Genomic DNA, 24,363 nt, shown 5'->3' on the forward strand with positions numbered 1-24,363 from the left:
TTAATATCCACGGCCCTTTAGATTCATTCTCTTCCTTTCCATATGAAAATTATTTAAGAAAACTAAAAAAAATTGTCAGAAAACCAGAGTTCCCCCTTGCCCAAGTCATTCGCCGTCTTTTAGAGCAATCCAGTGTTCCATATCATCAAACAACTAACATGCAAAGTTTCAGGAAAGAACATTTTCTTGGACCAGTCCCAATAAATATTGAAGCAAAAAAACAGTATCAGGAAATTTATTTGGAACAGTTTTGCCTAAAAGTGTCTGAAGGAGACAATGCTTTTTATACTGGTAATGATATTGGCATAGTACAAAATATTGTTGAATCTGTAACAGGTATATATGTTGTATATAGGAGATTTACATTGAAAGCCCCACATTTTAAATATCCTTTTGATTCTAGCCTAATCGATATATTCTCAGTTTCTCACCTAAACAATACTTTAAATGTAGCGCACATTGAAGAAATTACTCGCAAGTGTGTTCTTTTACCATGCAAAGATGCTTTTGTGGCAATTCCTTTGATCCACACTGTTTAAGATCTCGTTTCTATAGTCAGTGCTCTCGATATTCCATAAATTCACTTTAAAAAATTTTTTTTTTTACTAATTTTATGAAATTTCAAAATGTATTGTTTACAGTTGTCAACTGAGAAGAATTGGGTAGCACTTTTTATCTTTTGAATGACTAATATAAATAATTTCATTAATATTTTTTGCCAGAAAATGTATTTTCTGGTGGAATTTATTGAAAATAAAAGTATGAACATTGTTCCTGAGACTTGGGTTGAGGATGGCATGACATGGTGGCCCAACTACACAAAAGATGACAGGATCAACCGAGCTATTCAAAAAAAAGAAATTCCTGGGGATGGCTGGACTCGCCATGATGTAAGAATTTTGATAAAAACAGGTTAGTACTGTAATCGTGAAATTAAGGTAACCTTTGAAAAGCATGCTGAAGTACCTACTGTATATGATTCTATTAGTTCAATGTAAAAATAATTGATGTGAATAGTTTTGTTTATGTTTATTATTATTAAGTAACAGTTTGGGGAATTACTATGAAAATGTATTCATGCTTCAACAAGCATTTCCTGCCACTGTTGCAGTTGGTGAAACTCCAACTCACAAATGACAGACATCCCTGTGCATGATGTAATCTAAACATACACAATGGTCAGGGGGCCCCAGTAATCCAAAAAAGTATTTACAAAGGCACTTTTATTAAATTAGGGGTGGTCCAATAAGAGGATTTTTTAAAATAAATGTATGAGTATATGCATGTTTTGAAAAGGTTTTAAGCAATGTATACACAGTACTGAACTAAATTTTTATTGTATATTTTAGATGACTATTTGAAAGCTCGCCAGAAATACAAACAATCACTTCACTGCACAACATCAGACTTGCAGTCTGATGCTGGAGAGGATATGCAGTCATTATTAAAGCGTAAAAGAAAAAGAGTTACAAAGTATGTTAATTTATTTACAATATGTCATCAAATAATAACTGTACTTTAAGGCCTGAACCAAATGAAAATTTTGATCCACCCGCTAACTGCAAATTACATACGTACCATTTATTGATTATTATTGCATTATTGATGGCGTCTTTTTTGTTAGAAGGTTATTTTTTCTTCCCAAGAGGGAACCATTAATACTGGGTTTGTAAATTGCGGTTAGCAGTAGGTTTTGATTTGGTCGAGGTCTTAATTGACTAATTAATTAGATTCTATTTATGTTCCCATGAACAACATAAACTTGTAATAATTCAACAACAAATAAACAACGTAGTAACATAAAAAATGCTACTTTTTTTAAAGTTGTAATGTAATATCTCCATTTTCTAAATAAATTGCATTTATAAATACTGCCTTAGCCCATAATATGATTCCTTTATTAAGAAAATGCGTGTGCCCAGAGGACACCAGATCAACATGAGGGGGGGTAGTGTCTGACAGGGGATTGCATTGGGAGAGGACACCAGATCAACATGAGGGGGGGTACTGTCTGACATGGGACTGCATTGGGAGAGGACACATCTTAACCAAAACGTCACGGCATAAAAGAAACAAGACTTTTAAAATTTAACGTCACAAAGAATGATACATGTGACCCACGCGTGTCTTCTTTGTGACGTTGAGTGTCAGTCTTTGTGACGTTGAATTTTGAAAGTCACTTATCTTTTTGAAAAGTTACCTGATTTGATTTATTGTGTTTCAGAGTACTGACAGAGATGGTCACTTTTTTCTGCGTGATATTCTTTAGAAAACATAGTATTTCATATTTATTTAAGTTCCTAAATAATGATAATAATAATAATACAAAGAAACATAAATGAGACGAAAAGATAAAAAAAATAGGTGAGTTTGTCTTTTATCTTTTATAAGCTAATTTAAATGGAAATGTGAGAGCCGGTTAATTTTCTAGAGGTTAATATTTGTTTTCTGGGTAGTAAAGTCAGGGAAACCTTAGTCAGATATTATTGACTTCAGAAAATAAGCTTATTTTATATCAGAGATACGTGGTAGAGTTTGTTGTCAGAAACGATTATTTGTGTTTTATTTCAAACAACACAGATGTCGTTTTTATTGGTTTGTTTGAGAAAATGAAAGAAAACAAAAACAATAATAATTCGACCCACAGTCGGCAATAACAGGGAGGGCTGCAGGCCGGAGACTCTTTGAACCCCTATTTATGTTTTAGGGGCCCCTATATATGGCACTTAGAATATAATATACAATACATAAGCAGCGTGTGGCTGTTTTACAAAGCAGATGACTGTCCCGCGACACGCACCTAGAAAGCACGAGAGCTGCGCTCAAAAAAAAAAGGCGGGAATCCCGATAACTAACAAAGTCTTCGCTGTGAGGAAGGTCTTTAAACTAAACAGATTTAGAGTGTGGAAGTGACATTGTGTGAGAAGTACAAGTGGAGAAGTACAACGCAGTTAGAAGCAGAAAGGAGGAATTACATCTTTAAATTTGGAGTTGCTTTAATCAGAAAATATTGCAGCTTAAAGCCTTGCAGCTGCGTGTATTTTTCTGATAAGCTGAAACTTATCAGAAAAATACACTTGTCAAGTTCAGTTCGCAGTTTGGACCCCCTTACTACAACAGTGTGCTGCCTTCCAGGAGCCTCAGTCAAGCACATCACTGAGAATGTGGACAGGCTCCTAGAACGAACAGGAGATGAACGAACAGGAGACGGCCAAAATGGTTTAATAGATCATTAAAAAAAATATTCAGCGAAAAAAGGCACTTTACAGAGCATTTAAAAGGGACCAAAAACAAAGCACACAGAAAGAGTACTTGGAACTGCAAACACAAGTCAAAAAGGAAGTTAGAAAGGCCAAGAGAGAGATAGAAATCAATATTGTTAAGGGGGCTAAAACCAATTCCAAAATATTTTTCCAATATTATAACAGCAAGAGAACACTCAAAGAGGAGGTTAAATGTCTAAGAGACACAAATGGCAAAATCATAGATGAAGAAAAAAAAATAGCAAATATATTAAATGATTACTTTTCACAGGTTTTTACAAAGGAGGACACGGACAACATGCCCCACATGTCGACCTGTTCATATCCAATTTTAAATAACTTTAGCATAACAGAGGCAGAAGTGTTAAAGGGACTAGGTGCTCTTAAAATAAACAAATCCCCTTGGCCAGATGAGATCCTCCCAATAGTACTCAAAGAAATGAAAGAAGTTATTTACAAACCGCTAACCAAGATCATGCAACAGTCTCTTGACTCAGGGGTTGTACCGACAGACTGGAAAATAGCAAACGTAATACCGATCCACAAAAAGGGAGACAAAACCGAACCAGGTAACTACAGACCAATAAGCCTGACTTCTATTTATTTAGATTTCCAGAAAGCTTTTGACAAAGTCCTGCATAAAAGATTAATTCTCAAACTGAACGCAGTAGGGATTCAAGGAAATGCATGCACATGGATTAGGGAGTGGTTAACAGGTAGAAAACAGAAAGTACTGATTAGAGGAGAAACCTCAAAATGGAGTGAGGTAACCAGTGGTGTACCACAGGGATCAGTATTAGGTCCTCTGCTATTCCTAATCTACATTAATGATTTAGATTCTGGTATAGTAAGCAAACTTGTTAAATTTGCAGACGACACAAAAATAGGAGGAGTGGCAAACACTGTTGCAGCAGCAAAGGTCATTCAAAATGATCTAGACAGTATTCAGAAAAGGAACCATCCTTTCGCCTACTCGACGGCGTACAAAAAACTTGCGTGATGAACCGAAGATTTCAAATTTTGATTCATCGGTCCATAAGACCTTCTTCCAGTCTTCAGTAGTCCACTGGCAGTGCTTCATGGCCCAGGCAAGCCTCTTTTTCTTATTTTGCCATCTTAGCAATGGCTTTCTTACTGCCACTCGACCTGTCAAACCTGCAGCTCGAAGTCTTCTCTTCACAGTTGAAACTGAGACTTGCTTACTTCGACCAGTGTTAAGCTGTGCTTGAAGCTGTTGTCCTGTGAGCCGCCTATCACGCAAGCTGTTGACTCTCAGAAACTTGTCTTCTGATTCTGTTGTGGCTTTGGGTCTGCCAGACCTCTTCCTGTCAGAGTTTTCTCCAGTTTCCAAGTGCCTTTTGATGGTGTAGGAAACTGTACTCACTGACACCTTGGCTTTCTTTGCAATTTCTATAAAGGAAAGACCTACACTTTTAAGGGTTATAATGGTCTGTCTGTCTTCCTTTGTTAATTGCCTTTTTCTCGCCATTATGAGACCAATATACTACTTCCTGCAGTACAATACTGTCCAAATAATGCTTAAGAGGGTGTAGTAACACAGTCTGTTCCAACACTGCTTTTATACAGACAGAGGGTTTGTAAGTAATCAACAAAAGTTGGGACACCTGTAGGAATTGTTAGCATCAACTTTCAAGGCTTAATTTACTTCCATTGCTGCAGAACAGCTGTAAGTTGTTAACCCATTACTTGTTCCCTGAAAAAGGCCTTTTTGTATAACTCTGAAATGTACATTATTTTTCAGTTTTTGGTAACCTAAACTTTTTTTTTAACCTCTGGCAGTTTACCGCTTACCTTTGTACCATTTCAGGTTATTCACTGGACTTGAACTGCTTAAATTTCAATAAAAACTGGAAAAATTGGGGTGTTCCAAAACCTTTGACCGGTAGTGTATATATATATAAAGAAAGAAAAGGTTTGTGCCCCTATAAAAACATGACCCCGAGACTTAACCTTGATTTTTAAGCACACAATGCGCACTTTCATTATTCAAAACAAAATCAAACAAACAAAAACCTAGCTCTTCCGAGCACTTACTAAGCTGTATGCAGCCTCTAGCACAGGGGTAGGCAACCCTGGTCCTGGAGTTCACACACACTAATGGTTTTTGTTTTACCCAAGCCCTCATTGATTATTATTATTTGTTTATTTAGCAGACGCCTTTATCCAAGGTGACTTACAGAGACTAGGGTGTGTGAACTATGCATCAGCTGCAGAGTCACTTACAACTACGTCTCACCCAAAAGACGGAGCACAAGGAGGTTAAGTGACTTGCTTAGGGTCACACAATGAGTCAGTGGCTGAGGTGGGATTTGAACCAGGGACCTCTTGGTTACAAGCCCGTTTCTTTAACCACTGGACCACACAGCCTCAATGATTGGCTTAATTGGTCAGAATTACCGTGTTCCAGGTATTTAGCAATTCATGATTAAGAGATACCTACAAAACCTGCAGGATCGTGACACTCCAGGACCAGGGTTGCCTACCCCTGCTCTAGCAGTTTGTCCTTTGTTTCCCATGTGGTAGAGAGCATGGGCGCACAAGGTGTGCTGCTGGTTGACATTTATAAGGTACCTTATGTACCCCAAGACAAGATAGCTTAAAAAATGATGAAAAACTGCTTAGGCACATACCTGAGGTTGTTTCCCATATCTTCCTCCTCGATGACAATATCACATGCTGAAAATCATGTGACTTGTGGAATAATCCATTATTCTGCTGGGGGGGGGTCTTTCCGGTAACAGGGTTGACAATGGATTTAGGGACAGTACTAAATATTTTAATTTATATTAATAAATATTGATTGTACACATTTATAGTTGAAAAACAATGTACTAAGTTGTGTTTTGTGATAAGGGTGATATTTTAAAATACATTAGGGTTTAATGAGTTATATTCTTAAAGGACTTTAAATAGGGACATTGCAGATTTTTCCTTAAAAATACGCTGTTTTTTCAGTTTAAATGCTATCTAGTGTGTTTTTATTGGTGATTGTGTATAGGAACTACTTAATACTTTATGATGTATTCATTTCTTTGAGTAGAATCAGTTATTTTATCCAAAATATGACACTAGGACACAAAAGGCACTCTATTGGTAGAATGACCCGCCTATAGTGGTTAAAGCCTGGTTTCCATACGCACTAATAAACGATCACTTTAATGCACGCACTAAAATTAACGTACTTTACTAAATTATTATTTATTTCTTAGCAGACGCCCTTATCCAGGGCGACTTACAATTGTTACAAGATATCACATTATTTTTATATACAATTACATTATTTTTTATACATTATTTTACATACAATTACCCATTTATACAGTTGGGTTTTTACTGGAGCAATCTAGGTAAAGTACCTTGCTCAAGGGTACAGCAGCAGTGTCCCCTACCAGGGATTGAACCCACGACCCTCCGGTCAAGAGTCCAGAGCCCTAACTCCACACTGCTGCCCTATCATGTGAATACAACTCATCTCATTATTCTGAGCTGGATGCTCATTTAAATACATTATCATACAATTTATTTAAAGTAATACGGAAATCATTAACGTGCACAATAACTGCAATTATCGCGCACCGTAAAGTTTCATAAATGAGTCCCTTTGAATAACCCAACCCATCAATATACGCCCAGGTTGCAATACACCCGGTTCGTCGCGAGAGGGAGACAGAGCACTACATCCATCTTCTAAACTGTCCCGCAATGAGAGGTAATTTTGCTGTAAAGAAATCAATCATGTGATACAAAAGATGAAAGTGAAAGTTTAATTTTTTGTTGTATGTATGTTTGTGCGCACGCAGCTAGCAAGTCATCTTCCTGTCTCTCCATCTCTCTCTCTCAAATCTACACACACTCCACGATGCTGCTCAGTGCAAAACCTAGCTTCGCTCCTGTCGGGGGATTCAACTTTGAAAATGTTCGGAGGTGAGTTTTTGAGTTTCGTTCAGGTTGAATCGACACAAGCTGTGTAAGGCAGGTGTGAGGCCTAGCACTGTTACAGCAGCAATGATCACCGCGCTGTTCGCAACGCGTGTCCGCTTGACTCGAGTTACCAAAGTTAAGGAAATGATCAGATGAATATTTATGTATTTTTAATATATTGTTTTTTTGCAGATAGAGTCGTTTTTATATAAAATAAATACAAAGTTTGGAAACAAAACAGGCCATTTCTTTGTGATTTTTAAAAGGGTTTGTGAGGTATTGTGTCAAAAAGTGTCTCATTTGTAGTCAGAACACATGCGCAGTCATGCAAATTAATTTGCGCATGCTTAGAATATTTTTCATATTTCAGTTTGAATCAGTACATGAAAATGGAAGAAATGGTTTTAGAAAACATTTATATTTTCTTCTACCTGAGGGTAAATACCCGAGTATTTGTTGCAAAAATCAAAAAAGAAGTTTGAGAAGATATGCCGACACGTCCTCTTTGGAAGGCAGCAAAGCACAGAATTGAAAATTACAGAACCCACCAGATTAGTCGGCAGTTTTTCTTTTAACAGTTTGACACCTTAATGGAAAGTTATGCTTATCATGTTTCATAAATAGAGAAATGGTAATATTTACTACAATCGTCATATTCTGTATATGAACTGCTCCTAAACGTACCAGTGATGAGTGTTTCACTGTCTGATGGGCTACCGGTTGTCGCAGGTAACCAGGGTGCGTTTTGATGGGGGGGTGGTTGTCATCCCCGGGGGTTGGTATTTAAAATTATAAATGTTTGCTCCATCGCTACATTGTATTAACATGATTAAAAGAAAGAAAAAGAAATGGAGTTTGGTTTCACTGGATCCGGATCATGAGGTTCGGCTGTATAAAGTGGACCAGGCTCGGATTCCACTCACCCGTCATTGTCATCCACCAGTAGTGCTGTGTGCACCGGAGCAAGGCAAATTAACCAATCGGCTGTTACTTTTATTATCATTGGAAGGGCATACTAATACTAAAGAAAAAATAAATGAAGACAGGACACTAAAAATCCATAGCAGCTTTTTTTAAACGGCCCCAGAGCCAAAGACTGGAACATACCGCTGAGCAGAGTGGGAAAAAGGCCAAGATTAACAACAATGACGTTCTGCAGATGAAGCTGTTAAATACATATGTTTTTATTTTGTTTCATTTATTGTGGTTGCACTCTGTGCAGTTATCAATGAGGTTATGTGCAACAATGCAAGTACTTGTCATGAGTGTGTTTTAACATTATTTTAGTTAGAACATAAGAACATAAGAAAGTTTACAAACGTTTATACAAATGTTTATATAAATAAACATGCAATGCCAGGGACAAGTTAGCTCTGAATAGTATATTGAGGGCTTCTGGGTTTCTGGGTTCTCGTCGTGTTTATCTGCTTTCCTTTTAAACGACTCTGAGCACTGTGTAATGTGTTTAATGTGTTTGGCTTCTGAATTAAAACTGAGAAATGTTTTAATGTTAATGTATGAAATTAACTCCAGCCCTAATGTAAGGCATGTGTAATTCTCAACACGGAGGAGAGAGAGAAGGGCTCGCGGAGAAAATTAGAGGTAGTCCATTTTTATTTATTTATTTTTTAAGGAAAAAAAAAAACTTCCAACTGAATGTACATTTAAAAAAAATGCAAAAGCAGCACAGATCTAAAGATTAGTCATTTTCCCGAGAAACACTGTATGGGGCAGCAGTGTGGAGTAGTGGTTAGGGCTCTGGACTCTTGACCAGAGGGTTGTGGGTTCAATCCCAGGTGGGGGACACTGCTGCTGTACCCTTGAGCAAGGTACTTTAGATTGCTCCAGTAAAAACCCGACTGTATAAATGGGTAATTGTATGTAAAAAATAGTGTGTAAAAAAATAATGTAATTGTATGTAAAAATAATGTGATATCTTGTAACAATTGTAAGTCGCCCTGGATAAGGGCGTCTGCTAAGAAATTATTAATAATAATAATAATAATAATAATAATACAATACTGCCTCCCCTGTTCTTCCACTCTGCACATGTCTTCAGAGTTCTGCACATGCGCAGTTAGCAAAAAGACACCATCATACGGGGAGGCAGTATTCATTACAACACTGGCAGCCTTTCTGCATCTGTACAGCAGCCCACATTACCAGTAACAAACCCCCAGAGACCAGTGGTTTAACAGGGCCTGACCTGGACGGGATCCCAGGGGCCGCCGCACAATTGCACGAGCACCGCCCGGGGGGGGGGGGGGCTTAGATCCGCCAGGGTGTCATCAGCGTAGCTCCAAGCTGGCTGCAAAGCAGGCCTGCAGAGTGAAAAGAAGCGGTCGGCTGACGGCACTCGCTTCGAAGGACAGAGTGTGTTTGTCTTCGCTGCTCCCGAGTGGGGGTGGTAGCGGTGAGCTGATCCTAAATACAATTGGACATTTCACATTGGGAGAAAAACGGGGTAAAAATGAATTGGCAACTACTAAATTTATAAAAATAAATAAGTAAATAAATAAATAAATAACAGGGCCTTTGAAAGAGAAATACTTCTGTTGTGTTTTATTTTATTGTATTAAGTCTGGAGAGAGGTTAAGGAACAGATCATATTCAGAAATGTGTTTTCCTTTAATGTAACCTGTTCTAATAAGCCCTCTTCACAAAAGTTGTACCGGAATGATGCAGGTAAAATTAGTTTTGGTTTAGAATATAGCAATACGACACCACTTTCTGTCCTAACTCACTTTTCAACACCAGTACAAAAGCGATACTGTTGTGATATACCTGTCTGTGTCTGGGTGATATCGATACACTTCATCACAGATATTCTGTATTACACAAGATACTCAACTCCACTGATTCTCTATGGGGACCTCCGTCACACTGGGATATCGAGAGCTCGGGAGAAGATTTTCTATTAAGAGTCAATGGAGCGGTGTTGAATTGAGCTGATTTTATCTGTTTAAAAATATTTAAAAAAACGTATATTCTATTTTAGTCTTGCCCATGGCCCGTTTAATAATTCAAATAAAAAGGGTGAGCAAAACAAAACACTTCAAACCAAAACAGCATGGTGGCCAAAACAGATACGAACAAAACACACAAATATCGTGCTGGTGCATAACCAGCATGCCTAGATGCCCAGCAACTGCTGCTTCTCTTTCACTTCTCTTTTACTCATGACTCTCGTTCCGCCTCTGAACACACTAACACTGTTCAGCCAGAGCTGCTTGTTTTATATTGTGGCCGAGGGATCAGCTGGCTCTCAATTACCTAATTTAATAATAATAATAATAATAATCTTTATTTATAGAGCGCCTTTCATACAACAAGGTTCAAGGCGCTGCACAAAAAACAAAAAAGAAGGTAACAGAACACAAAGATTAAAATCAAAGTTAATAAAACGGCATAAATTGATGAATAAGTTAAACAGTTACAGTTAAAAAACAAACAAAAAAAAAACATCATATCGCAAAAAGAGAAAAGACACAATTTAAAACAACTAAAAACAACAAAATATAAAATCAAAAAGCTAAATTATAAAAATAGGTCTTAAGCCTAGATTTAAAAGTAGCTACTGTAGGTGAACCTCTGACATGGTCGGGGAGAGAGTTCCACAGCTGCTCCACAGTTCCACAATTTACCCCTCAACCACATTCAGCACGGGGTTTCTCATAGGCGTGGTCAACAGCCAGTTTAGCAATAAACAGTGTTTTTAACACACCAAACCATACATTTAAATAATAATAACACAACACAAATACAAAATAATGTATATACACACAAGGGCGTGGTGTACCCCATCACAGCGTTTCACACAGTACAGAATAGACAGGTGCAATTATCAAACAGATGAGTGTTTCACACAGTACAGAGTAGACAGGTGCAATTATCAAACAGATGAGCGTTTCACACAGTACAGAATAGACAGGTGCAATTATCAAACAGATGAGCGTTTCACACAGTACAGAATAGACAGGTGCAATTATCAAACAGATGAGCGTTTCTCACAGTACAGAGTAGACAGGTGCAATTATCAAACAGATGAGCGTTTCACACAGTACAGAGTAGACAGGTGCAATTATCAAACAGATGAGCGTTTCACACAGTACAGAGTAGACAGGTGCAATTATCAAACAGATGAGTGTTTCACACAGTACAGAATAGACAGGTGCAATTATCAAACAGATGAGCGTTTCACACAGTACAGAGTAGACAGGTGCAATTATCAAACAGATGAGCGTTTCACACAGTACAGAGTAGACAGGTGCAATTATCAAACAGATGAGCGTTTCACACAGTACAGAGTAGACAGGTGCAATTATCAAACAGATGAGCGTTTCACACAGTACAGAGTAGACAGGTGCAATTATCAAACAGATGAGCGTTTCACACAGTACAGAGTAGACAGGTGCAATTATCAAACAGATGAGTGTTTCACACAGTACAGAATAGACAGGTGCAATTATCAAACAGATGAGCGTTTCACACAGTACAGAGTAGACAGGTGCAATTATCAAACAGATGAGCGTTTCACACAGTACAGAATAGACAGGTGCAATTATCAAACAGATGAGCGTTTCACACAGTACAGAGTAGACAGGTATAATTATAAAACAGAGATGAACTGTAGTAGTGGCTCACCAGAATTTGCGCGACAGTTTCAAAAGATGGCAAATGTAAAAGAGCTCTTTGTGATATGCAAGATTAATATATATATATATATATATATATATATATATATATATATATATATATATATATATATATATATATATATATATATATATATTAAAAAATTATAAAAAAGAATCAACACAGCAGCCCTTGAGCCTCTATTTAAAGGTTTTAGGCAGCAAAAAGTAAACAAACCAGATTCTGCATGTGCATCCTTAGTGATCTCTGGAAAGCCATCTGGAACAAAAATGCGTTGTGCTGCTGAGAGCGAGCCGGAATCTCATGGGACTGAAATGACTCGCTTTTTCAATTTAAAAATGTGACATATTGTAAGGGCTTGCTGTAAAATACAGGCACACACACAGGGGCCATGCCCCACGCCCCCTGCCCCCCGCTGCTGTGCTGTCTCTGCCTGCGTTCAGCAATATAAGGACTTGTATTACTTTTTTAAAAACAAACGAATATCCGAACGAGTATTTAAATTATGAGCGAATATCCTAACATGAAAATCCTGTGTTTGTCCCAGCTCGAATATATTTGGATTGTTTTATTTGTATATTGTTACAGTGTTGTATTGTGTTACAGTGTTGTTGTATCGTTGTGTTGTTGTATTAGTGTTACAGTGTTGTTGTATCGTTGTGTTGTTGTATTAGTGTTACAGTGTTGTTGTATCGTTGTGTTGTTCTATTAGTGTTACAGTGTTGTTGTATCGTTGTGTTGTTGTATTGTGTTACAGTGTTGTTGTATTGTTGTGTTGTATTGTGTTACAGTGTTGTTGTATCGTTGTGTTGTTCTATTAGTGTTACAGTGTTGTTGTATCGTTGTGTTGTTGTATTAGTGTTACAGTGTTGTTGTATCGTTGTGTTGTTCTATTAGTGTTACAGTGTTGTTGTATCGTTGTGTTGTTGTATTAGTGTTACAGTGTTGTTGTATCGTTGTGTTGTTGTATTAGTGTTACAGTGTTGTTGTATCGTTGTGTTGTTGTATTAGTGTTACAGTGTTGTTGTATCGTTGTGTTGTTCTATTAGTGTTACAGTGTTGTTGTACGTTGTGTTGTTCTATTAGTGTTACAGTGTTGTTGTATTGTTGTGTTGTATTGTGTTACATTTGTTGTTGTATCGTTGTGTTGTTGTATTAGTGTTACAGTGTTGTTGTATCCTTGTGTTGTTGTATTTGTGTTACAGTGTCATTGTGTGTTCACAGGAACGCCATGTTGGAAGAGCAGATGTCTGGACAGGGGTTCAAGGCCCCCAAAGCACGGAAGACTGGTACCACCATCGCAGGAATTATATTCAAGGTAAGATCTGCTCCCTGCAGCTGATGAGTTAATAACATTGATGGCAGCGTGACACCCGCACTTCCCTTATAAAAGTGTCCCACAGTGAAAGCATGGTAAAGAATAGCAAGGTATGGTAAAGCATCTTAATAAACATGTCAAACTATGGTAAACGCATAGTATAACCAAGGGAACATTGGGGGAACTGTAAAAACACTGTGCTATGCTAAACGTGATGTCTGGATTGCAGAGCTCCCTCTTTATTATTATTTATTTCTTAGCAGACGCCCTTATCCAGGACGACTTGCAATTGTTACAAGATATCACATTATTTTTACATACAATTACATTATTTTTTACACATTATTTTTACATACAATTACCCATTTATACAGTTGGGTTTTTACTGGAGCAATCTAGGTAAAGTACCTTGCTCAAGGATACAGCAGCGATATCTCCCACCTGGGATTGAACCCACAACCCTCTGGTCAAGAGACCAGAGCCCTAACCACTACTCCACACTGCTGCCCTATATGTTTAGTTGAATGGTTAGCCATTGGTGTTTGAAGCAGGTGCTGTGGGTTCATGTTTGAAGCGGGTGCTGTGGGTTCGTGTTTGAAGCGGGTGCTGTGGGTTCGTGTTTGAAGCGGGTGTTGTGGGTTCGTGTTTGAAGCGGGTGCTGTGGGTTCGTGTTTGAAGCGGGTGCTGTGGGTTCATGTTTGAAGCGGGTGCTGTGGGTTCGTGTTTGAAGCGGGTGCTGTGGGTTCGTGTTTGAAGTGGGTGCTGTGGGTTCGTGTTTGAAGCGGGTGCTGTGGGTTCGTGTTTGAAGTGGGTGCTGTGGGTTCGTGTTTGAAGCGGGTGCTGTGGGTTCATGTTTGATTGTTTCATTGTGTCTCATTGTTTCAATGAGATGTTAACCCTGTCAGTGACACCTCACAATGAGACCCTAACCCTATACCTAACATCACATTGAGACCCCTTTATCAGCTTCTCTGAGTGTCAGCTCACAATGAGGCCCCTTTATCAGCTTTTCTGAGTGACAGCTCACATTGAGACCCCTTTATCAGCTTGTCTGCAGTTGACTGTGTTTTATCCTGCAGGACGGTGTGATTCTGGGAGCTGACACCAGGGCCACTGATGACATGGTGGTGGCCGATAAGAACTGCATGAAGATCCATCACATCGCCCCCAACATCTAGTGAGTACGAGACCAGAGACACTGAGAAACCATGCTGTGGAGCTGCATTATTATTATCTTGTTATAAACAGGAAAACATGGAATCACTTTGAACCCTTTGTGAAAGTGTCCCATAGTAAAAGCACAGCAAGGTGTAATAAAGCACAGTGACAGCATGGTAAAGCACAGCAAGGTGTAATAAAGCACAGTGACAGCATGGTAAAGCACAGCAAGGTGTAATAAAGCACAGTGACAGCATGGTACAGTTTCAAATAGTAAAAGCACATCAAAGTGTAATAAAGCACAGTGAAGCATAGGTAAGCATTGTAAAGAATAGCGAGGTATAGTAAAGCATATTAATAAACAACATGGCAAACCAGGATAAACTATGGTGAATGCATAATATAAGCATGGCAAAACTGCAAAAATACTGTGCAAAAAATACTCTGGTAACACTGAGGTGTTCAGAGTTTGGCGCTTAAACATTGAAACTTTGGAAGAATAAACATTTTGAATTTTGCCAAGAATGTGCAGGGGAAATATAAGAGTACAGGGTTTGTCAGTTTCCTATTTAATATTGCTTCACTGTCTTTCTCATATTCAGTTGAGTGCTGTGCACACGCAGTCTTCCACACAGATACATGCTGCAGTCATTCACACAGCGGGATGGAGAGCTTCTCAGGATGGCTCTTCTCATTGGTTACAGACATTCCCAGTATAAGCGTTTAGGAAATAAAACTAACACCCCTACCTGAATGTTAAAGTGAGCATCACAAACAAAATAGTCCCAAAACATGTTTCCGCCATGCACATCCATGCATTACACAGGGTCTCAAACACACAGGTCTCAAACACACAGCTCTCAAACACACCCATTCATTACACAGGGTCTCAAACACACCCATTCATTACACAGGGTCTCAAACACACCCATTCATTACACAGGGTCTCAAACACACCCATTCATTACACAGGATCTCAAACACACAGGTCTCAAACACACAGCTCTCAAACACACCCATTCATTACACAGGGTCTCAAACACACCCATTCATTACACAGGATCTCAAACACACAGGTCTCAAACACACAGCTCTAAAACACACCCATTCATTACGCAGGGTCTCAAACACACCCATTCATTACACAGGGTCTCAAACACACCCATTCATTACACAGGGTCTCAAACACACAGCTCTCAAACACACCCATTCATTACACAGGGTCTCAAACACACAGCTCTCAAACACACCCATTCATTACACAGGGTCTCAAACACACAGGTCTCAAACACACCCATTCATTACACAGAGTCTCAAATGTGTAGTTTTGAAAGAAACACGTGTTTTAGCAAACGTGTCTTTACATTTCAAAACTTGATGTCTGCGCTGTACTGGTGAAATAAAGCCATGCGTTCAGATAGTGTTGCACTTCCTTGGTCACTATACCCGGCTTCTTTCCTGTAAATAACCAATCAGCTGCTTTCTCTGTGGACTGACATGCTTTCAGCCAGTAACCATCTTAGACCCAGAAGACATGCTCAAGAAGGTATAACAGCAACAGACTTCCTGGTAAGCAGGGCAAGCAAACTGAGAACTGAGTGTAGTACTAGATATCTGATTTACGATTTCAGGAACGGTTTTGTTAGCTGTAATCACAGTAAGTGAAATGTGAGTGTGCTGATTGTGCACATATTAGACTAGGGCTGCACAGACAGATGATTCCATTACTGGGATTGTCTCTCCACAGAAATCAGCGGCTGACGATCAGGTGAAGGTCATTGGTGTTGATCTGGCTGATTTACTATCCCAACTGAAACAAGTGAAGAGACAGCTGCTTGGGTTTGTGATGATCGCTGCTTTTGGACCGTAGAGAACAGCGATCCACACAAACGCACTTCACTTGTTTCTCTTGGAATGGTAAATTTAGCCCAATCAACAGCAATGGCCCTCCCTTGTGGAGAGCTGTGTCTGGTAGTTTCATGCAGGTCTATGTCAGACATCACCCTTGCAGAGGTGTGAGTGGCACTAGTCAAACCGTGTTGAGTTGATTCAGCCCCCCTCTCCTCCCCCAGCTGCTGCGGAGCGGGCGTGGCTGCGGACGCTGAGGTCATCACTCAGATGATGTCATCGCAGCTGCAGCTGCACGCCCTGTCGACAGGACGGGCTGCGCGTGTCGTCACGGTTACCAGGCTGCTCAAACAGATGCTGTTCAGGTGAGGAAACCAAAACTAAACTCAAGCACGCTCTCAGATTCATTGAGATCAACCTGTTTACATTGTAATGAAACCATAATATGTATGGATGGAAAGAACTCTTATTGCACAGCAGTTTCACCCATCCTCGGTTTTACTACAAGCTTGATTAGCCACAGTGTAGAGGTAACAGTAGTACTACTAGTAATACTAATAGTAAAACCAGGAATGGTTCTTATTTCCTAACACATCTTATTTTTGGCTGTATGGTAACTGTTTGGAATGATGTGATTGTTGTATTGATCTTCTAGTTTATGGAGTTTGGTCTGTTTCGGTCTCTCTTTGTATTGGTGCTGCATATACACTGTGGTATCATGGCTGTCAAGGCTGCTCAACGGCAGGAAAGCACACACAGGCTGCAGCTTGCAGTTTAAACTTCACCCACCCTCAACACAAAGACAAGCTGATATACACGAGCGCCTGACACTAATTACAAACACTCAAACAATAATTCAATTAAACAAGCGCCTCAGATGCACCCAGGTGTTTCCCATTCAGGCTTATGGGATATGTAGTGTTATTTTAATGTCTTCGACACCCCTCACATAGACTACAAAATGACAACACACAGAGTGAATACCCAGTATATATACAGGCAGGGCTCTCATCCTGCCACAAGACTCATTTTAAATACTGAATTTGTGATACGCGTTTTCATCTGGTTTGTTCATGAATATGTACCCTGCAGCAGCTCTGAATTGTTTATATGACTTGCAGCAGTGAATTGTATAAAAAAGCTGTTACGAGAGAAACAAACACTTCTGTCGGTACGTATTGTGTTGAAATGTAAGACAAGTTTAAATTACACAGCAGGCTTGTTTATTTAGTTTTAAAGTTAAAAACATGTTTTATTGTATTTTCTGTTTGAAATCCCAGAAAACTAGCAACACTTAGATACTATTATTTAATATTAATAAGTGAATAAACTAGCGATAACACCTTGTAAACCAGCCACACGACTCAGCTTACATGAAAACTGTGAGCGCTGATGGGCTGAATTATTCCCATCATAAAATGTCTTCTGATCTTGTAACTATTTGTATTTTTTTTATTTTGTAGTATAAGTTTTTTTTTAAATTTATTTTTTGGTACTAGAGAAACCTAGGGAAACTGTGTATCACATTTTGAAAAGACTTTGCTCTGAGAATCACTATCAAAGTAAACTCATTTTAAAACATTCTTCGGTCTTTGTAATATATTGTATTGCATACATCTCCAGTAAACGTTAATTTGGTTTACATTACTAGTTTCTACATTTTATTCATGCATTCTAGTCACACGCAATGACACCTCATTTATCCACGGATTTCACACATGCGTGGACCTGTGTTCCCCCAAGATCGCGGATAACCAGAGTTACATTGTGTGTGTGTGTGTGTGTGTGTGTATATATACAGTATATATATACACGTATATAAATAACAAAAACAACTTTGAAGTAATAGTAAAGGTGCACAAAGTACAACATAAATGCAAAAGTATTCAGGATGTTTCGGACAGGAGTCCTTCATCAGCTAAAATGCCACTGAGTCCATTGAGTTGTTTGTTTTTAAGAATGAAAGTCAGCTTGCGTTCTGTCTGCTTTCTGGTGCTTGTGTTCCATAGCATTTGTAAGTTCCAGAGACAGTGACATCATCAATAGAATGTCCATCAGTATAAAAATGTATAGCTACAGGTGGCAAGGTGGATTTGATCATGATGCTTCTGAGGTGTTCTACAAAGCCATCTGCTAAACGTCTTTCAGTCTCTCCAACATAAAGCAGGTTGCACTTTTTGCAGATGATGCTGTAGCGATCCTAACGCAAAGTCTATAGCAAAAGCTATTAGTGACTGAAAATGAATATTACTTCCCTGAAATAATGTGAGTACCCAGGGTAGCAGGATTGAGCAACAGAGCGAATAAAATTGCAGGATAAGTCAGGTAGAACTATAACAAAATGTGCATTGAAATGTGCATCGTTCACATAAATACAGATAGAATCAATTCATTCCTTAGCAACGCGTCTCCTGTTGTGCATCCCAGCTGCTTCCATAAAGGCACGCAGGCACCCAATAACCAGTGGCAGGGTCTCCGTGTCACACAGGCATATGAGGGTCCCATTTTGGTTTCCATGCTGACACCTCTTATTTGAGTGTAAAAATCTCCAGGGAAAGAGAAAGAATTTAATGTGAGAAGAAGCTCTGCCAGTTTCAGTAATTTGTTGTGTATATCCAGCCTAACCTTTTCATTGTGGGTGGAGTCTTGTCATTGTGGTGTAACAATGCCCCCTGTTTCTCCCCCCAGGTACCAGGGCCGTATTGGCGCCTCCCTGATTGTGGGCGGGTACGATGTGACTGGGCCACACCTCTACAGCATCTACCCACACGGCTCCTTTGACAAGCTGCCCTACGTTACCATGGGTATGGACTAAAGGGTGAGGGGGCGGGCTGTAAATAGAACCAGCAAAATCCACTTTCATCTGAAGAAGAAACTTTTGAGGTCCTGAAAGCTAGTGATTTTATATCATCCCCAGCCAAGATCAGCAACTGTATGAGAATAGGATTCGAACCCAATGGCATGAGTCACCCTGCACTCGACTAGAGATGGCACTCCAGAATCTGCATGTGTAGTGAGCCCCTGTTCCTCAGTGTGACCCCAATCTCTGCATGTGTACTGAGCCCCTGTTCCTCAGTGTGACCCCAATCTCTGCATGTGTAGTGAGCCCCCGTTCCTCAGTGTGACCCCAATCTCTGCATGTGTAGTGAACCCCTGTTCCTCAGTGTGACCCCAAGCCCGTTCCTCAGTGTGTCCTGGGCTCTTGTGTGTAAAGTCAGCCCCTGTTGCTCAGTGTGTCCTGGGCTCTCGTGTGTAAGCTCCTGTTCCTCAGTGTATCCTGGGCTCTCGTGTGTAAGTCCGTTCCTCAGTGTGTCCTGGGCTCTTGTGTGTAAAGTCAGCCCCTGTTGCTCAGTGTGTCCTGGGCTCTCGTGTGTAAGCTCCTGTTCCTCAGTGTGTCCTGGGCTCTCGTGTGTAAGCCCGTTCCTCAGTGTGTCCTGGGCTCTTGTGTGTAAAGTCAGCCCCTGTTGCTCAGTGTGTCCTGGGCTCTTGTGTGTAAAGTCAGCTCCTGTTCCTCCGTGTGTCCTGGGCTCTCGTGTGTAAGCCCGTTACTCAGTGTGTCCTGGGCTCTTGTGTGTAAAGTCAGCCCCTGTTGCTCAGTGTGTCCTGGGCTCTTGTGTGTAAAGTCAGCCCCTGTTCCTCAGTATGTCCTGGGCTCTCGTGTGTAAGCCCGTTCCTCAGTGTGTCCTGGGCTCTTGTGTGTAAAGTCAGCCCCTGTTGCTCAGTGTGTCCTGGGCTCTTGTGTGTAAAGTCAGCCCCTGTTCCTCAGTGTGTCCTGGGCTCTCGTGTGTAAGCCCGTTACTCAGTGTGTCCTGGGCTCTTGTGTGTAAAGTCAGCCCCTGTTGCTCAGTGTGTTCTGGGCTCTCGTGTGTAAGCTCCTGTTCCTCAGTGTGTCCTGGGCTCTTGTGTGTAAAGTCAGCTCCTGTTCCTCAGTGTGTCCTGGGCTCTCGTGTGTAAGCCCGTTACTCAGTGTGTCCTGGGCTCTTGTGTGTAAAGTCAGCCCCTGTTCCTCAGTGTGTCCTGGGCTCTCGTGTGTAAGCTCCTGTTCCTCAGTATGTCCTGGGCTCTTGTGTGTAAAGTCAGCTCCTGTTCCTCAGTGTGTCCTGGGCTCTCGTGTGTAAGCCCGTTACTCAGTGTGTCCTGGGCTCTCGTGTGTAAAGTCAGCCCCTGTTCCTCAGTGTGTCCTGGGCTCTTGTGTGTAAAGTCAGCTCCTGTTCCTCAGTGTGTCCTGGGCTCTCGTGTGTAAGCCCGTTCCTCAGTGTGTCCTGGGCTCTTGTGTGTAGTCAGCCCCTGTTCCTCAGTGTGTCCTGGGCTCTCGTGTGTAAAGTCAGCTCCTGTTCCTCAGTGTGTCCTGGGCTCTCGTGTGTAAGCCCGTTACTCAGTGTGTCCTGGGCTCTCGTGTGTAAGCCCGTTCCTCAGTGTGTCCTGGGCTCTTGTGTGTAAAGTCAGCTCCTGTTCCTCAGTGTGTCCTGGACACGCGTGTGTAAAGTCAGCCCCTGTTCCTCAGTGTGTCCTGGGCTCTTGTGTGTAAAGTCAGCCCCTGTTCCTCAGTGTGTCCTGGGCTCTTGTGTGTAAAGTCAGCTCCTGTTCCTCAGTGTGTCCTGGGCTCTCGTGTGTAAGCCCGTTCCTCAGTGTGTCCTGGGCTCTTGTGTGTAGTCAGCCCCTGTTCCTCAGTGTGTCCTGGGCTCGCGTGTGTAAAGTCAGCTCCTGTTCCTCAGTGTGTCCTGGGCTCTCGTGTGTAAAGTCAGCTCCTGTTGCTCAGTGTGTCCTGGGCTCTTGTGTGTAAAGTCAGCTCCTGTTCCTCAGTGTGTCCTGGGCTCTCGTGTGTAAGCCCGTTCCTCAGTGTGTCCTGGGCTCTTGTGTGTAGTCAGCCCCTGTTCCTCAGTGTGTCCTGGGCTCGCGTGTGTAAAGTCAGCTCCTGTTCCTCAGTGTGTCCTGGGCTCTCGTGTGTAAAGTCAGCCCCTGTTCCTCAGTGTGTCCTGGGCTCTCGTGTGTAAAGTCAGCTCCTGTTCCTCAGTGTGTCCTGGGCTCTCGTGTGTAAGCCCGTTACTCAGTGTGTCCTGGGCTCTCGTGTGTAAGCCCGTTACTCAGTGTGTCCTGGGCTCTTGTGTGTAAAGTCAGCTCCTGTTCCTCAGTGTGTCCTGGACACGCGTGTGTAAAGTCAGCCCCTGTTCCTCAGTGTGTCCTGGGCTCTTGTGTGTAAAGTCAGCTCCTGTTCCTCAGTGTGTCCTGGACACGCGTGTGTAAAGTCAGCCCCTGTTCCTCAGTGTGTCCTGGGCTCTTGTGTGTAAAGTCAGCCCCTGTTCCTCAGTGTGTCCTGGGCTCTTGTGTGTAAAGTCAGCTCCTGTTCCTCAGTGTGTCCTGGGCTCTCGTGTGTAAAGTCAGCTCCTGTTCCTCAGTGTGTCCTGGGCTCTCGTTTGTAAGCCCGTTCCTCAGTGTGTCCTGGGCTTTCGTGTATAAAGCTCTTGTAATCAAGTAGATTTTTCTGTCACAGGGTCTGGATCAGCTTCTGCAATGGCTGTGTTTGAAGACCGGTACAAGCCCAACATGGAGGTAAAACAGACACTGCTAGAAACATAATGTTATAAATGTGTTGGTGTGTGATTCTGGACCCTCTCTCTCTGTCCTGTCTTTGTAGTTCTCTATGTGTGTGTATGACTCTGGACTGTGTTCGCATAGCTGTTGTAGTTCTGTGTAAGTTGTAGGCCCTCTTGTGCTCTGTACTCTGTAGTTCTGTGTGTGCTCTAAACTATTTCATGACTGTAGACATGTGTGTGTTCTAGACTCTCGTGACTGTGTAGTCATATGTATGTTCTAGACTATCCATTGACTAGTTGAGTTTGTGTTCTAGACTCTTGTGGCTGTGCAGATGTGTGTGTGTGTGTGTTCTATACTCTCTTGTGTTATATAGTTCTGTGTGTTTTCTAGACTATTTAATGACCATGGTCTTGTGTATGTTCTAGTCACTTCTGTGACTATAGTTCTGTCTGTGTTCGAGACACTCTTGTGACTGTGTAGACCTGCATGTGTTCTAGGCTCTCCCATGACTGTAGTTCTGTATGTGTTCTAGACTCTGTTCTGTGTGTGTTCTAGACTCTGTTCTGTGTGTATTGGGTTTTCTCTGCTGACTCTGCTTTTTGTTCTCTCTCTGTGTCTCAGTTGGAGGAGGCCCAGCGGCTGGTTCAAGACGCCATCACGGCCGGTATCTTCTGTGACCTGGGCTCCGGCAGCAACGTGGACCTGTGTGTGATCAGCAAGGGCAGTGTGGACATCCTGAGACCCTTCGACCAGCCGGGCAAGAGGGGGTGCAAGTGAGTACAGAGACAGAGTGAGAGGGTACACATAGAGATACGCTGAGAGAGATCGGAGTACAGAGGCAGAGACGGAGAGATAGGGAGAGAGAGGCAGAGACAGAAAGTGAGATACACAGACACTCACTCTCTCACACACACACACAGTTATCGTAAAGCTAGTTCCAATAATATGATGAATTCTAATATTGTCTCTCTCTCCCTCTCTCTTAGGCTTGGACAGTACCGTTATAAAAAGGGCACTACGGCCGTCCTGACCAAGACGGTCACTCCCATCGCAGTGGAACTTGTAGAGGAGACTGTCCAGCGAATGGACACGGAGTAGCATCCACTACAGGGACCCTCACCCGAGTGTGTGTGTCTCAAAGGGCTCCCACACACACACACACCTCCCCCCCCCGCCCCAGCTGATCCTGTGAACAGTGATGTCCTTCCATTGAGCAGCACACTGCATCGTTCACAACTGAAGCAGGTTTTGCCAGTATGATTATTAAACAGCAGTAGATAATGATGTAAACAGAACACACACACACACACTATAAGATACTAAACCCATTATAACATGTTCCCACGTGTAGAAGCATAGCAAGGCGTAGTGAAGCATAGTAAGAAGCATGGCACGGCATAGGTAGCATTGTAAAGACCGGAGAGGTGTGGTGAAGCATATGAAAAGACATGCGAAACTGTGGTGAAGGTATTGTATAAGCATGAGAAAAGCATGGGGGAAAACTGATCAATGATTCCAGAGCATTCAGCCCCCTTGCTTATTTTAGACTGCTGTGTCTTTATCATTTTTTGTAGTTTTTTTTTCTTGCAATTCAATTAAAAGTGTTATAACTTGATGATATTGTTGTGTTTTGTTTGTGTCAAGTACCACATTAAATATCGCTGTCATATTGTCTGGGATCAATAAGCTACTAACAACCAAACGAGCAAGATGGGCTGAATGGCCTCCTCTCGTTTGTAAACTTTCTTATATAGAGAGGATACATGGAGAGGGTGCTGAGTAGTTACTCCACAGTATCACCATCATATATAGAGAGGATACATGGAGAGGGTGCTGTGTAGTTACTCCACAGTATCACCATCATATATAGAGAGGATACATGGAGAGGGTGCTGTGTAGTTACTCCACAGTATCACCATCATATATAGAGAGGATACATGGAGAGGGTGCTGTGCAGTTACTCCACACTATCACCATCATATATAGAGAGGATACACGGAGAGGGTGCTGTGCAGTTACTCCACACTATCACCATCATGTATAGAGAGGATACATGGAGAGGGTGCTGTGCAGTTACTCCACACTATCACCATCATATATAGAGAGGATACATGGAGAGGGTGCTGTGCAGTTACTCCACACTATCACTATCATATATAGAGAGGATACATGGAGAGGGTGCTGTGCAGTTACTCCACATTATCACCATCATATATAGAGAGGATACATGGAGAGGGTGCTGTGCAGTTACTCCACACTATCACTATCATATATAGAGAGGATAGACGGAGAGGGTGCTGTGCAGTTACTCCACAGTATCACCATCATATATAGAGAGGATAGACAGAGAGGGTGCTGTGCAGTTACTCCACACTATCACTGAATAAGCCGCAAGCCCCCGAAGTCAGCTAAATTCAATAAAGTACAAGTAAACTATTTTGTTTACATTTCACAAAAAATAGAGCAACTTCTGCGGGTACTTGTAGGCTTTCCACTATGATTTCAATAACTCAGTCACAGTGTGTTTAATGAGTCGCAAAGTGCTTTTATTATTAGTGTGGCTGCCATCTTACACTCACCCAACATCCAGGAGCTTGAAGCCAGTAATCCCTAAAGGTAATTACCAATACTGACCACTGTGTG

At 41.3% G+C, this 24,363-nt stretch overlaps 1 protein-coding gene across 1 annotated transcript; it reads left to right on the forward strand.

Annotated features, from left to right (window-relative positions):
* Positions 1-7,051: 7,051 nt before the first annotated feature.
* On the forward strand, positions 7,052-23,335 carry LOC117433780 (proteasome subunit beta type-7). Its single transcript, XM_059009292.1, has 8 exons — positions 7,052-7,208; positions 13,086-13,179; positions 14,259-14,356; positions 16,410-16,550; positions 18,874-18,989; positions 21,677-21,735; positions 22,342-22,493; positions 22,707-23,335. The coding sequence occupies exons 1-8, from the start codon at positions 7,063-7,065 to the stop codon at positions 22,816-22,818; spliced, it is 918 nt and encodes a 305-aa protein (XP_058865275.1). The 5' UTR covers positions 7,052-7,062; the 3' UTR covers positions 22,819-23,335.
* The last annotated feature ends 1,028 nt before the right edge of the window (positions 23,336-24,363 follow it).

This window comes from Acipenser ruthenus, chromosome 38 (genome assembly GCF_902713425.1).
Source record: "Acipenser ruthenus chromosome 38, fAciRut3.2 maternal haplotype, whole genome shotgun sequence".
NCBI lineage: Eukaryota > Metazoa > Chordata > Actinopteri > Acipenseriformes > Acipenseridae > Acipenser > Acipenser ruthenus.

Excerpts from the sequence above, each read along its gene's own strand:
- LOC117433780 (XM_059009292.1), top strand. The coding sequence starts at position 7,063 with ATGTATGTTTGTGCGCACGCAGCTAGCAAGTCATCTTCCTGTCTCTCC. Across the intron at positions 7,209-13,085 it reads AACTTTGAAAATGTTCGGAG|GAACGCCATGTTGGAAGAGC; the intron begins GTGAGTTTTTGA and ends GTGTGTTCACAG. Across the intron at positions 18,990-21,676 it reads GCTGCCCTACGTTACCATGG|GGTCTGGATCAGCTTCTGCA; the intron begins GTATGGACTAAA and ends TTTCTGTCACAG.